The sequence below is a fragment of the Diadema antillarum genome, unplaced genomic scaffold, assembly GCF_040938485.1.
Source record: "Diadema antillarum isolate AM-2024a unplaced genomic scaffold, OU_Dant_1.0 seq00000634_RagTag, whole genome shotgun sequence".
In the NCBI taxonomy this organism is placed as follows: domain Eukaryota; kingdom Metazoa; phylum Echinodermata; class Echinoidea; order Diadematoida; family Diadematidae; genus Diadema; species Diadema antillarum.
This window is the reverse complement of record NW_027271551.1, coordinates 82,916-96,136: the sequence shown is the minus strand read 5'-3', so window position 1 is coordinate 96,136 and position 13,221 is coordinate 82,916. Positions and strand designations below refer to the sequence as shown.

Sequence of the window (13,221 nt, the reverse complement as noted above, 5' to 3'; positions counted from 1 at the left end):
ACACTGAATACTACAGCCAGTGCATGCGAACACATCACATGCGAACAAATTTCAAATCCATGAACGGATAAGATGTTTGTGTGCGCATGCGCTGGCCGTACAAGGAAATTCAGGGAAACTTTTGAGGTACCAAAACTTTTTATTATCTTTAACCTTGACGATCACAACTTAATGTCCAAGCTTTTGTCACAGTTAGATAAATCATCAGTTTATGACAGCAATAAAATCAATTTTGGCCTTCTTGTGGAAAAAGAACGCTACGGCAATAACCATTTTCCTCCATCAACATTGGACAATAGACTAAAGGGACATGGGTCGAATAACAAACGCACGTGAATTTTAATGAGGTTAAAATACATGTTCCAGTCACGTAAGCGGACAAGGAAAGGGGGGGGGGGATTGCAGGCCCGACTAGGTGCAAAAGCAGTAGTCAGGGACCTGTCCTGATGCCATTTCTGTCTTTCTTCTGCCCGCTCGGTCGTGGATATCGCTCTTCTCGCATGTATCGCCCTCTTGCGGCCACGAGTAAACAGAGTTCATCCACTGAACTACATTTAGCAGCCGCGCGGCATTCTGGTGGTATGTCCTTGTCATTATTTCATTTCATTTCATTCATTTTATTTTACCACGGATAAAAAGCCCAATCAGCAAATATGCTGTTTTTCAATGGGGCCGTGAATCAATATACACAAATCATATTAACATGATAAGAAATGATTTAAGCAAAAACAAACAAAAACATCAACATTTGTTGCACTTCATCCACAAAAGGTTTAACATGATAACTTTCACAACACAAATCTACACAATAATCACAAAATGAACATAGATATAACAAACTATGTATCACCGTCCCACCCTCCCAAATGATATATATACCCCCCAAACATCCAAACATTTACCATTTATACCTAAAAATCCATTAAAACATCAATATGGAATTATATGCAGTACTTCAAAAAAATATATATATATGACTTATCTGTCATGTCATTCTAAACAATTTCTTTTTTTTTTTCTTGAAAACAGATATGAATCTTATACTTTTGAGATCAGTATAATCAGTATAACTATTCGGGTTGGGAAAGAATGATTACATTCGGACAGTGATCCTACACCTGGAGGGTACAGTTATCTTCGAAGATAAGCTCGTAGTTAAGCATCGTGCAGATGCCCTCTTTGTATAACTAACTTGAAGTTAACTCGAAGGTAGCTATTTACGAGATATCTGCAGGTTAATAGCGCTCTATATCAACGAGCCGCACGGAGTCCCAACTCGTAGTTAAGAATCGTGTATACAGACTTTGTTGATTTGTAACTTGTAGATAGCGTAGTTACGGGGAGCAGTTAGTCTATCCTCGATAGCTACTTTCGATGATAAGTTTCCTCATGTGAAGCGCGTCGTACTAAGGGGGGGGGGGCAGAGCTTATCCTCGTCTGAACGTAAAGGTTAGCAAAGATGCGTTCAGACGGTGATCCATAACCTCGAGGATACCTATCTTTGAAGATGAGCTCTGGTCCCCTGACTACGACGCGCGTTCACACGACGAAGTTTATCCTCGAAGGTATGGCTATACTCGAGTTTACGTATCACGGTCTGAACGTAACTATTGATACGTTACTCACGGGAAAGAGTTTGAAGAGAAAAAGATCGGTCTTATGGCAGCCCTTAGACCTGGAGAAGCCCAAGCATGGAATAGAAAATCGTGCCAGGTACTGAGAAAAGATCACCATGAGTCCGATGGTCCTGTCAAAATAAAAATCGAGAATGATAAATTGGATTGGATCTACATTCATTTTCATTCACACGCAAATCTGTCTATTGTGGATGTCAAAGACTCTTCTGGCTACTAACGTATGCAAACACGCGCATTGATACAAACTATGTGTAATTACATACATTTAATTATCATTAATCTTTCTTTTTCTTAAATACGAAAGCGTCTCAATAATATATAATAATCATATATTAGGCTTAATAATAGTGTATGATATAATGTGAAGAAAATATAACCCATAATTATTATGCTTTTGATTCGGGAAACTTACAAAACGGCGATACCCCAGTGGGAACCGGCAAAATCGGAGGCGACTGGGAAGAGCGAAATACCGATTAGGGCAATTGTCGGTGCAATCGATAGCGGTCCGATGAATCGCAGCAGAAGTCCAATGGTGCCTGTAAACCCTATCACAACCTGTTAAGACACATAAACACAGAATATCATACGGGGGAATGATTATGTAAAGATTGATCAATCGATGATATCAAAGCAATACACTGCAAAAACATCGGTGTCAGGTCAAGTGTCAATAGAGGACCACACCCATGGTGTAGAAAGTATGTTGTGATGGTGTTGAAAAGTATTCAACTGGCACTTCGTGGTGTCAATTTGACACTGTAGCTGGTGATATTTTTGACACTGCGTTGGTGTTAATTCAACAATGACACCGCATGGTGTTGATTTGATATTGCTGGTGTTAATGTCAATGGTATAACACCCTTCCAGCTTCAATAGGAGACCACACCAGTTAGTGTTATTGTGGTGTAAATGTGGTCACACCTCTTTTTAAAAAATCAAGTACTTTATCGGAAAATTCTTGATCGTTTTGTTGAAGTTCAAAATCAACAAGAACAGTAACTAAGAAACTATTCAAAAACTCTTAAAATCTAACACCATAAATGAGCACCAAAAATATAACCTCAGCTCGGTGTTTCATATTTGACACCGGACTTTTTGCAGTGTACCACTACCAGCGTCCTTTACATTGTGCTGGAAAGAGCATGATCACTTCACCATAATGGGGGGGGGGGGGGGAGGAGGTAAATAATCTCAAATCTCAAAGGCATCCGGGCGGCAATGGCATTCAAATTTCAATGATTTTGACAAATAACTGGATCTACAACAGTATCAAAAATACAATACACATTGTACAGATTTAGAGTTTCCATGCCACTGAACAACTGGAACACACATTTCACCAGTCCAAACTCCATTTCTAGAGCATATCCTTGATATGTTTTTTTTTTTTCTTTTAAATTATGGAGGTCAGTCTTTGGTAATCACGTGATGTTTTGTTCTTCTAGCCCCCCCCCCCCCCTCAAAAAAAGGAAAGGTTATTCTCCTCTCTGACACAGTCACCTTTCTTGCCCTAATTTCGTTTTAATAGACTATTATACTCTACTTGGCTGTGGGTATGACAATCTGTGTGTGTGTGTGTGTGTGTGTGTGTGTGTGCGTGTGCGCGCGCGCGTACGTATGTAGGCCCTATGTATACTTGTATACATCCTAAATTAATAGACAGAAATGGAGACGTGGTTGTAATGAATTCGTTTGTCTCGTAACTGAAATGATAAAGCGCGAACGGGGAGTCCAAAATTCCAAAGGTATCTGAAACCTCGAACAGCAGTCTATAGGCGTTTTCACATCAGCCCGATGTTTCGAAATAGCGCGCTATTTTCTGACTTGGGATATTAAAAAATATCTCGAGCTTGGATTTTTATCGGGCTGATGTGAAAACGCCTTTTGATTTCATGACAGGTGCTCTTTCACAGATGATTAATGGTGAGCTTTTTTTTTTTCGTTGTTGTTATCTGGTCATAGGGAACGTACCTGGAACAGAGAGGCTACCATGATATCGCCCTGAAGCTCTCGCATGCGGCTTTGCCAAAACTCCGTATGATTAGCACGCTCTTCCGCTGTAGCGTTATCTGAAATTGAGATTGTTATAGTTGATTGAGTGGTTTTTGAGAAACACAATTCCTTTCACCTATCCTTTGTAATTCCTCTGAGTCTTACCACATCAGATCGAGTACATCATTATGAAGTAGAAAGCTAGCAGCATCAGACCGTTTCTGTGATGATTAAAATTCTACGCATGCTTTGTTCACAAATTCAAGTTGCCTTAATAACAACCTCAAAGCTTGCTGGAGGCTTGACCTACCTAGCAACAACAAAATGAATCCTACCATAGACACGTATACACATCGGAGGGAGCGTGTGAATGAAATGGTTCGTTACCAGGCTGTATAGGAGAAGAAACCTCCCTGGATGCATCGTGATACATCACAGATACGATCTATCATCATATAAGTATTGTTTCACACGTTTTGGAGAGGGCAGAACTCCCTCGGTGTAATCAGTTATCACACCGGATGCATACATGCATTGTAATTATGTTTATGCATTGATAACAAAGTACGACATAGTAAATATAGTACTGATAAAGACACCAGTCACATGTACTTCCGTACTCGAACACTGATGGCACCGCGGACACATCACGTTTCTATCTAATTCCGGTAAACAGGAGATACAAGAGACACACACTGCGCATTAAAAAAAAAAAAATGAACGCTTTATGTTGATTGTAGCCCACAAAAAGCCAATGGTCATAAACAAATCACTCTTCCATCCTACCGTGACTGGAAGCTCAAACTTCAGAAGAGGAAAGGTACGATATTTCATGTAATTCCTACTCTCAATTGATGCACGAGTTTTTCTTACTTGTTTCGTTTTCGTTCTCTATTGGACACAACGTGTTGGCAGGTTTTCGCACGGTGAAACCAACAACCGAATTTATGCATACAAAACCGTATTATGAAGGTGAGCAATTATTCAAATTCATGAACAAAAAATGAATTTATCATGGCTACTACTAAAACACTGATTAATTCAGTCCTTATTTCCGTCGATGTAGGGCTATTTGTCAATCACATTGCAACCATATAAAGCTGATACAAAAGTCTTGACACATTGCTTTGTTGGCGAAGAACTTTTGTAGTGACGACATAATACTTTGATACAGGTTTACACAAACAACAACAAAAAGCCACTATGCAATAAATAGTTTGAAAATTGATGCAATCACAGTAGAGTACGTATGAGGGTAGATGACTCCTTTCTATGAAGTAGTCGATTTTAATATCAAACGAAGGAGCTTTAAAAAACAACAACAACAGAATAAGCCAGTTTGGACATAGCTCAAGTGCACATGGTTACAAATGACATTCTATCTCTCTAAGTTGGTTAGGCACTTCACTCAATTCAAAGCGACATAATGCATCAGCTTGCCCGACATAACAATTTGCGGAACTCGTATTCAAACAAAGAATGAACCTGCGTAGATCCAGTGACCAAAATGGTTCGTCAATCACCATTTTGGGAAGCATTCATCTCATAGTGCTATACTGAATGCATAAACAAACTTCTTCTGTCAGCATTGCCACATAGCAGGCTTGTCAGGTGGACGTATTGGCAGGCACTGCTTATAAGGATTATCTGAATAAACATTGCATCACAGTTCTAAGCTTAATCATCTCAGTTAATTGAAAAACCAACCTGTCTCTCAGTACAAATGACCTTTTTTTTCTGCTCATGCGCAAACTGGAACCCCCGAACTGGCTTATTAAAATGCTGAAATATTAGGCACTACCTGTCAAGGAGGGAAGGCATGGTCCTTTCACACCCAGGATGGCAAAGGTGGGAACCAGAAAAGAGAAGGTACCTCCTTGCACGATAGGGAGTCTGTTAAACAAAGAAAAAAAAACATGTATGGCACTTAATCAAAGGTCGATGGGTACGGGTTCATTGGCACGTTCATTACTGCACTGTAAAAAGTCCGGTGTTAAATAGTGAACACCGAGCTGGTGTTAAATTTTCGGTGCTCATTTATGGTGTTAAATTAACACCTCCGGGTGTCATTTCCAAATATAAAACTGTTTTTTAAGAGTTTCTTAGTAACTGCACTTCTTGTTGATTTTTAATTTAAACAAGACGATCAAGAATTTTACATTAAAATACTAGATTTTTGAAAAAATGTGAAAATAAATTTACACCACAGTAACACCAGCTGGTGTGGTCTCTTATTGAAGCCAGACGGGTGTTAAACCATTGATATTAACACCAACAAATATCAAATCAACACCATGTGGTGTCATTTTTGAATTAAAACCAGTACAGTGTCAAAATAACACCAGGTACAGTGTCAAATTAACACCACGAAGTGTCAGGTGAAACTTTTTAACACCATCACAGTGCATTTTCAACACCTGTGGGTGTGGTCCTTTATTGAAGTTTGATCGGTGTTAGATTTAACACCCGTGGTGTTAAATCTAACACCGCTGTTTTTACAGTGTGACAAGCCCCTGCAAGGGTTCATGGCAATGGGGTGCTGCAGCACCACCGACTTTTTTTTTTGAGTAGGAAGCACTCCCAGCATCAATGTGAGAATGCATTACACGGTAGTTAACCACTTAATGTGTGTTCTTCATGTTCTTCCAGTCCGGAAACCTAATGCTGGGTTTCCACTGCCGTGCGAGCCACAACGCACGCCACGACTGGCCAAGTAGGGGTCAGGGGCAGATCCAGGAATTCTGTAAAGGGGAGTGGGCGCAACTAACATTTCTGGTGCCACTTCTGGGTTTCATTTTTTTCATCTTATACTTCTTTGTTTTTAACGAAAAATAAAGGGGGGGCTGCGCCGGTTGCATCCCCTCTGGATGCGCCACTGGGGGTGATCCTACCACAGTGGCAATCGCATTGATCGTAAGACAATTGAACAGTCCAAAACTTGTCTACGATGAACGCCATTGCCACCACTGACCTCATGATATGATAAGACCACAACTACTCTTCGATCAAGACCACGATTTTAATTGTGGCGCCATGTTACAGACATCGGTTCACACACACACACACACACACACACACACACACACACACCAAAAAACCCAAAACAAAACAAAACAAAAACTCCACGATCAGCTACTAATGGCGTAGCGGATCGCACGACAGCGGGAACCAGGTAAAGGAGGCTCAGGGGCTTAAGCACCCCTGTGAAAGAGAGAGAGGGGAAAATGTTCCAAGGGTCCTGTTTATCAAAGTCGAGAAGTGTAATTATAAACTGATATCACGGCCTTTGCCCTCGTACACAAACATACTATGGTGTCATGACTGTGTTCATTTCCGATCGATCTATATACAGATATCCCCTGGTCCTTTGCCAATGTAATCGTGGGTTACCTTTTGGGTGCGTACAGTGTTTGGGTAATAAGTGTCGAGTCACCCATGCACCAGTTGTTTGAGAATAGCTGGGTGCATGGTGCCATTTGCATATTCCACCACACTGGTAAAAAAAACAAAACAAAATATCTGCATAGTACACTGTATTTTATAAAATGTTGGAGTACGCATTTTTATTTTTTTATTTTTTATTTTTTATTTTTTATTTTTTATTTTATTCTATTATTATTATTATTTTTTTTTTTTTTTTTGGGGGGGGGGGAGACTTAAATACCTATAAGTTTATTTTCTCTCTACGCACAAGCCAAAAGAAAAAGGTACATAAAAAAAAGCAATTCATAACATCCTGATCAGGTCCATGGACGGATGATTGTGTGTGGGTGTTTTCACTGGTACAGCTTCCTGTGGGAAATTCGCAGTATTTACACAATTCCCACTTTTTTATATAGCACCCTAATTATCATTTTGACCGGTCGGTTCCATCTGACCAAGGTGATGACTTTAGAATAGCCCTTATCATCTTCATGATCTTTTATGAATCTTTCTTTTATCACAATTTATCATACCTGTGGTATTTTGAGAAAGCGAGAAAAAAATGAGAGAAAGAGAGAGAGAGAGAGAGAGAAAGTGCGTGCATGTGTGTGTTTGTGTGTATGTGTACATGTGGGTTTTCTGTTATTGTTGTTGTTGAGTGTTTGTACGGGTGCGTGTCTCTTTCTAGAGTGTGTGTCTTTGTGTGGTTTGTTTGTGTATTTGTTTGTTTGTTTGTTTGTTTGTTTGTTTTGGGAGTGGGCAATTTGTTTGGTGGTTGGAGGTGAGCAGGGGTAGCTTTGATCGTGTCTAACGCTGATGTTTCAAAGACTTAATGGGGTGGTGTTAGATAGTCTGTATAGTTATGGCGGTATATAGGGTAAATGATTTGTTCGTTGAGGATTGATAAGTAAGGATACGGTTTGTTTAAGTAAATGATGCAAGCATAGTATTACATATATGATTATTTTGCTTTGCATAACAAACTCATATATTGGGATATAGGGTGATCGGTCAAAAATTGGGAAATTCCTTCACTTCATTTGATTATGAGATTTTAGCTTACTGCGGGTTTCGGTGAAATGCTGTATTCTCAAGAGTGTGCAGTTTGCGCAATGAAGCAGATACTGATTACTCTGATCAGGTTGATCAAGAGAGCATTTTTGTATTATGAGATTTATGCAGAATTTTATACCACTTTTGTAGACATGGTATGATGTGCATCAAATATTTTGTTTTAAGTTTTGCTTTAAAAAAAGAAGAAGCTGTGATTCAGCAGCATAAATGAGAAGAATATAGCTCCGCTCATATCTTGTTCATACTCGTTTCGTTGTTAAAGTGACGCTCGTATTGAATGAAATCCAAATTAAGAATACCATTAAAAAGTCTTTGTGTTTGGGTGAGTGTAAACCGGCATCACGCAAACCAAACGCTCTCCCCGAATGACTCGGATATTATCAAATTATCCAGGTCCCTTCGAATGACGTGATATTTGTCTTTTCTAAGCACCCACCACAGAATTGGTGCAGACCACAATTTGAACACGGTTTTATACGCCCCTTTAGTATAGCATTTGGATCGGGGAAATTACAGATATTACACTGTTGTCTGTCGGCAAAGTATTTCAGGTTGTTAAATTAATCACCGACTTTTGCGTTGTCCTGGCTGTAATGTCCATTCCTCAAACTCACCAACGCACATATGAATATATATATATATATATATATATATACATATATATATATATATATATATATATATATATATATATATATATAGACAAACAGACAGACAGAGAGGGAGGAGAGAGGGAGGAGGGGAGATATTTTGTTTGTTTGTTTGTTTGTTTGTTTGTTTGTTTGTTTGTTTGTTCGTTTGTTTGTTTCATTTCGATCTGAGAAGATGGCTGGATGGCTCATATTCAGCTGCACTAGCTGGTCCTCCATGGGGTCCAGTTTGAAAAGAAAAAATGAAGAAAGATATTTCAGTTTATCATTTTCCTACTGCATTACAAAGCCCCCCACAATTCCACAAAGAGGAAAAAGAACTCGGTGGGGCCTGCATAAACTTGCAAACTTCAGCCAAGCATGACTACGGCAGACATGACTATGGGGTAAGAATGGTCGACTGTACTGCTGATTAGTAACAAAAGAAGAGTCAGTTGGTTGCAGAGCTCTACAACTATGAACAAAGTGCAAGCATGCTACCACTACTTCTGATGGCACTATGTGATGACGAGTAGGTAAATAATATCACCTTTATACCCGTCAATATGATCGTCGTCCCGCCTCGGGGTACGAATAAAGGGGAGTCTCTCCTTCTTTGGACTGTAAATGCTTCTGCTTTAACATTGGGGCTGGCACCACATTTGTGCACTCCGATCAACCCCGAAATGCTCATGAAGCCGTATCATTCTAACAAATACCTTTTGTACTCTTTCGTCACGGAAACTGAGAACCTTCAAAGTTACACAGGAATCAAAAGGAAGTAAGTCATGCACTCTGTCTTGATGTTCTTTCCAAAGCGTTTTTGCTTAAATACTGCCACACCTACCAACTTCATCTTTAGTATGTCATATCGCCAAACCAAAAGCACACACACACACAGACAAAAAAAACAACAACCAAGAGCAAAGCAAAGACGTGATTCAACGGAGACTGTGGCTGGAAATCAATAACTATATACAGAAAAAAAGGGGATCCCGTTACACCCCGCGTATGACCCTGCATGGACGTGCGAAGGAATAGGACAAGCAAAAAGATTCGCACTCGTAGAGTCTGTTGTTGTTGTTATTGTTGTTATTATTATTATTATTATTATTATTATTATTATCATCATCATCATCATTATTGTATTATTATTATTATTATTATTATTATTATTATTATTATTATTATTATTATCATTATTATTATAATTATTATTATTATTATTGTCATTATTATCATTATCATCATTATCATTATTATTATTATCATCATTATTATTATTGTTATTATTATCTTTATCATTATCATTATTACATTTGTATCATTCTAATGTTAAGGTGCGTATCATTCAAATGTAAATATTTACGCCTAATTGCTACTAAAAATTTTATACTATTTTTTGTTTCTGTCTCCACTGCTGGATTAGCCTTTTGACAAGGCTCTCTCGCTGTATGATGGCTATAATAGCGGATGAGCGAAGCAAGCCCAGCCGAGCGCGACAGCGCTGTCACACTCATCTGGCAATCTCTCACCACCATACAGCGAGAGGGGCCTTGGCAAAAGGCTGGTGCAGTATAGTGATTTCATGTTGTAGGGACTTTGGCTACGGGGGTGGGGGGGTGGGGGGGGGGGTGGCAGACTCTCCCTCTTCCCATGGACCTAATATACAAGGACATTCATCGTATCGTTAATCAATTCATGCACCCGTACATCTCAAAAGCGCCACAAAGACATTTTTAACATGCTTCACTGCTTTGATCCCATCATCGTCGCCGCCAGCAAGCCGGGAGAAGAACAAGACGGAGATTCGAGAAATCTACATCTATAATTAATATGCGCAGAAGAAAATAACTCACAAAAATCAAGTAAAGTGAATGTGCAGTTGTGGTGTATGTTAGGAAATCATGCCTCAAATAATTTCGCTTGGGAGAAGCAGGCAGTTTTTAAAAGAAAGCTAACATTTAGGCAGAATGATTGTCATTTGTGATCTCAATATTTCACTTTTTCGCAGCTTATTCCAAAGTAAAAAGGGACGGTAATGAGAACAGGTATATCTTTCCATTAGGCATTTGCTCGGCAAGGTCTTATGCGTATGCGAAAATGTGCAAATCAGCAATTACCCATCTTTTGACACAAAATTTGTCATGTTCTCAGGTTTTGCTGCTCCTCATCATCTGTATTCATTCAAAGACATTTCCGTCCTAAAAGGCACGTCAGCGAAACAAGACTGAAATGAGTTAAACGATTCTTTTGTTAGTGACGATACATGATCACACAATTGTTCTTGTCCAGACACCTGAATGTACTCATTAAAGATGCACATAATCAGGTGTCTGCGATGATGATTACATCAAAGAAAGACTGCTGTGAACAGTCCATGTATATTAGGTCCACGCTCTTCCCTAACCTGACACCGAAGAAGCTTTGGAGCAGCGTCGCGATGCCAGACACGAAGAAGATGGTTCCTATGATCTCGGCAGTAGCCACGTAGTCGTCTGCGATGCAGAGAGCGGGAGCAATGATGAGGGGGATGGCAACCGTTGCCCCGACCATCGTCAGATAATGCTGGAAAACAAGCGGATATAAAGTCACACACACGCGGTTCTATGACATTTGCGCTCCTGCGACAATTGCTCCCTTGAAACATATCTGCACTCCCCATAAGCCAAACATAAATTCTACCAACAATGTAATCCTAACTATAATCCTAATCCTCATATCTAACTAAACCGACAACCCTATCGCAACCGTAACCCTAACCCCAGTCATTGAAGAAAATAAGACCGTGGAGCAATAATTGTCGCAGTCCGGACAAATGGCATGTCACCCATATACACGCACATACACACATCATTGCTAATGTGCAGATATGAACTGATAAACGACAACGAAAACTGAATTACATGATGGGAGGGATACCATTACTAGGACCTACGTTATGGTATGTAGCAATTGTTCAGTACAATTTGTACTCTCTTCTTTAATTTTCCCTTCTGCAGACAAAATGAAATCCATTTGATATTTATTTAATAGACGAACAATCATGGAGATAACATTACAACTTCGAACACGCACATTTCTGATCAAAAGGACAAAAAAAAAAAATCAAATTCCATTCCAGACTGCGAGATGCACTTCTTTCATGACCAAAACTACAGAACCTGCATTATACCATGGAGGTACAAATAAATATAATACCAGCAACTTGAATATCACTTAGCATTGACTAATGCAATGACAGGTAAAGGCAAGCATGGAGTATTAACGGTGCAGTTTTTGATGGTTTTTTTTTTCTTTACTCCCCTATTTAACTCAAAAGCCCTCGTAAAAAGGAAAACTTACCTGAAATAGAAACTGTATTTAGAAAAAAAAAAGTTTTCCTTTAGTAGAGTATCGCTCAATAACATTCCTGCGCCCTTCAAGTAGAGGTGGGCTATAGAGGGTCAATTTTAGGTCACATTTTCAGAACATGTTCATCACTTTGTGCCTACTGACACCTTTTTGGAAAAAAAAAGAACGAAAAAAAAACTGCGAAACCCGTTGCAACCCGGCCGGTGCACCCCGGATTTCACTTTTTTTTTTTTGTCTTTTTTTTTTTCAAAAATGGTGTCAGTAGGCAAAAAAGTCATCAACTAAGGTGAGATGAGCGTGTTCTGAAAATGTCACCCTCTATAGCCCACCTCTACTACCAGCTGGAAATGTAATAAAACTAAATAACAAAATACAGTCATACTCCCATATACATTCTATTGTGAAGCTGCCATGAGACCTGACAGATTCAAACTGTACACTCGACGCTTGGCTACGTGCATGAATTACGAAGCACATCAATTGGCGAATTAATTCATGCTCTGTAATCTGCTTCCTTGTATAGGACCACGTGATCAATGGATGGCAGAAGCAGACGATGGTGTTCAACCTCGAAATCAGGAATTTCCTGAATCCTTCCCTATGTGAAATGATAAACAGGGTCAAGAGTAGACCTACTTCTCCATGCAGGGGTTGGGGGGGGGGGGGGGGTATGCGTAATTTGGTCGAGGACCGAGCAGGCGTACCTGGAACCCGAGCAAGATCGAAGTGTACCAGGCTGGAATCTCTTCAATGCTGTAGCTAAGATCCCCTTTCAAGTCATCCAAGATCTCCTTAGCCTTCTGCTCCTCCGAGGACAAGATTACGGGCTCAGATGCCGTGGTGGTTGCTATGGCAACGGCGACATCTGCGGCTCCGTTCGACTCGGGAGTGCCGTTCGGATTCTGTGCATGGGAAAATTAGCCCTTACGACTTAAATTACAGCCCAATTCGGTACAACAGCTTGATAAAAATAAATCAATAAATAAAATAAAATCTAGCATCGTTGCCATGGTGATTGGTATGCCTCCCCCATATCGCATTATTCTCCCAATGGTCTACAGCATTAGTATCTGTGCAATACGAGACGATGTGAGATGACAGTTTCACAT

The 13,221-nt window shown here is 39.7% G+C and overlaps 1 protein-coding gene across 1 annotated transcript in view; it reads right to left on the bottom strand.

The window, feature by feature from the left end:
* LOC139736245 (solute carrier family 23 member 1-like) overlaps positions 1-13,221 on the bottom strand; it is a 52,998-nt gene that overhangs the window by 14,800 nt on the left and 24,977 nt on the right. Inside the window, exons 2-7 of the mRNA XM_071646977.1 lie at positions 12,817-13,014; positions 11,169-11,326; positions 5,434-5,525; positions 3,612-3,709; positions 2,050-2,195; positions 1,627-1,747 (exon numbers count right to left, since the gene is read on the bottom strand). Coding sequence (XP_071503078.1) covers positions 1,627-1,747; positions 2,050-2,195; positions 3,612-3,709; positions 5,434-5,525; positions 11,169-11,326; positions 12,817-13,014 — 813 coding nt within the window. The remainder of the gene's footprint in view (positions 1-1,626; positions 1,748-2,049; positions 2,196-3,611; positions 3,710-5,433; positions 5,526-11,168; positions 11,327-12,816; positions 13,015-13,221) is intronic.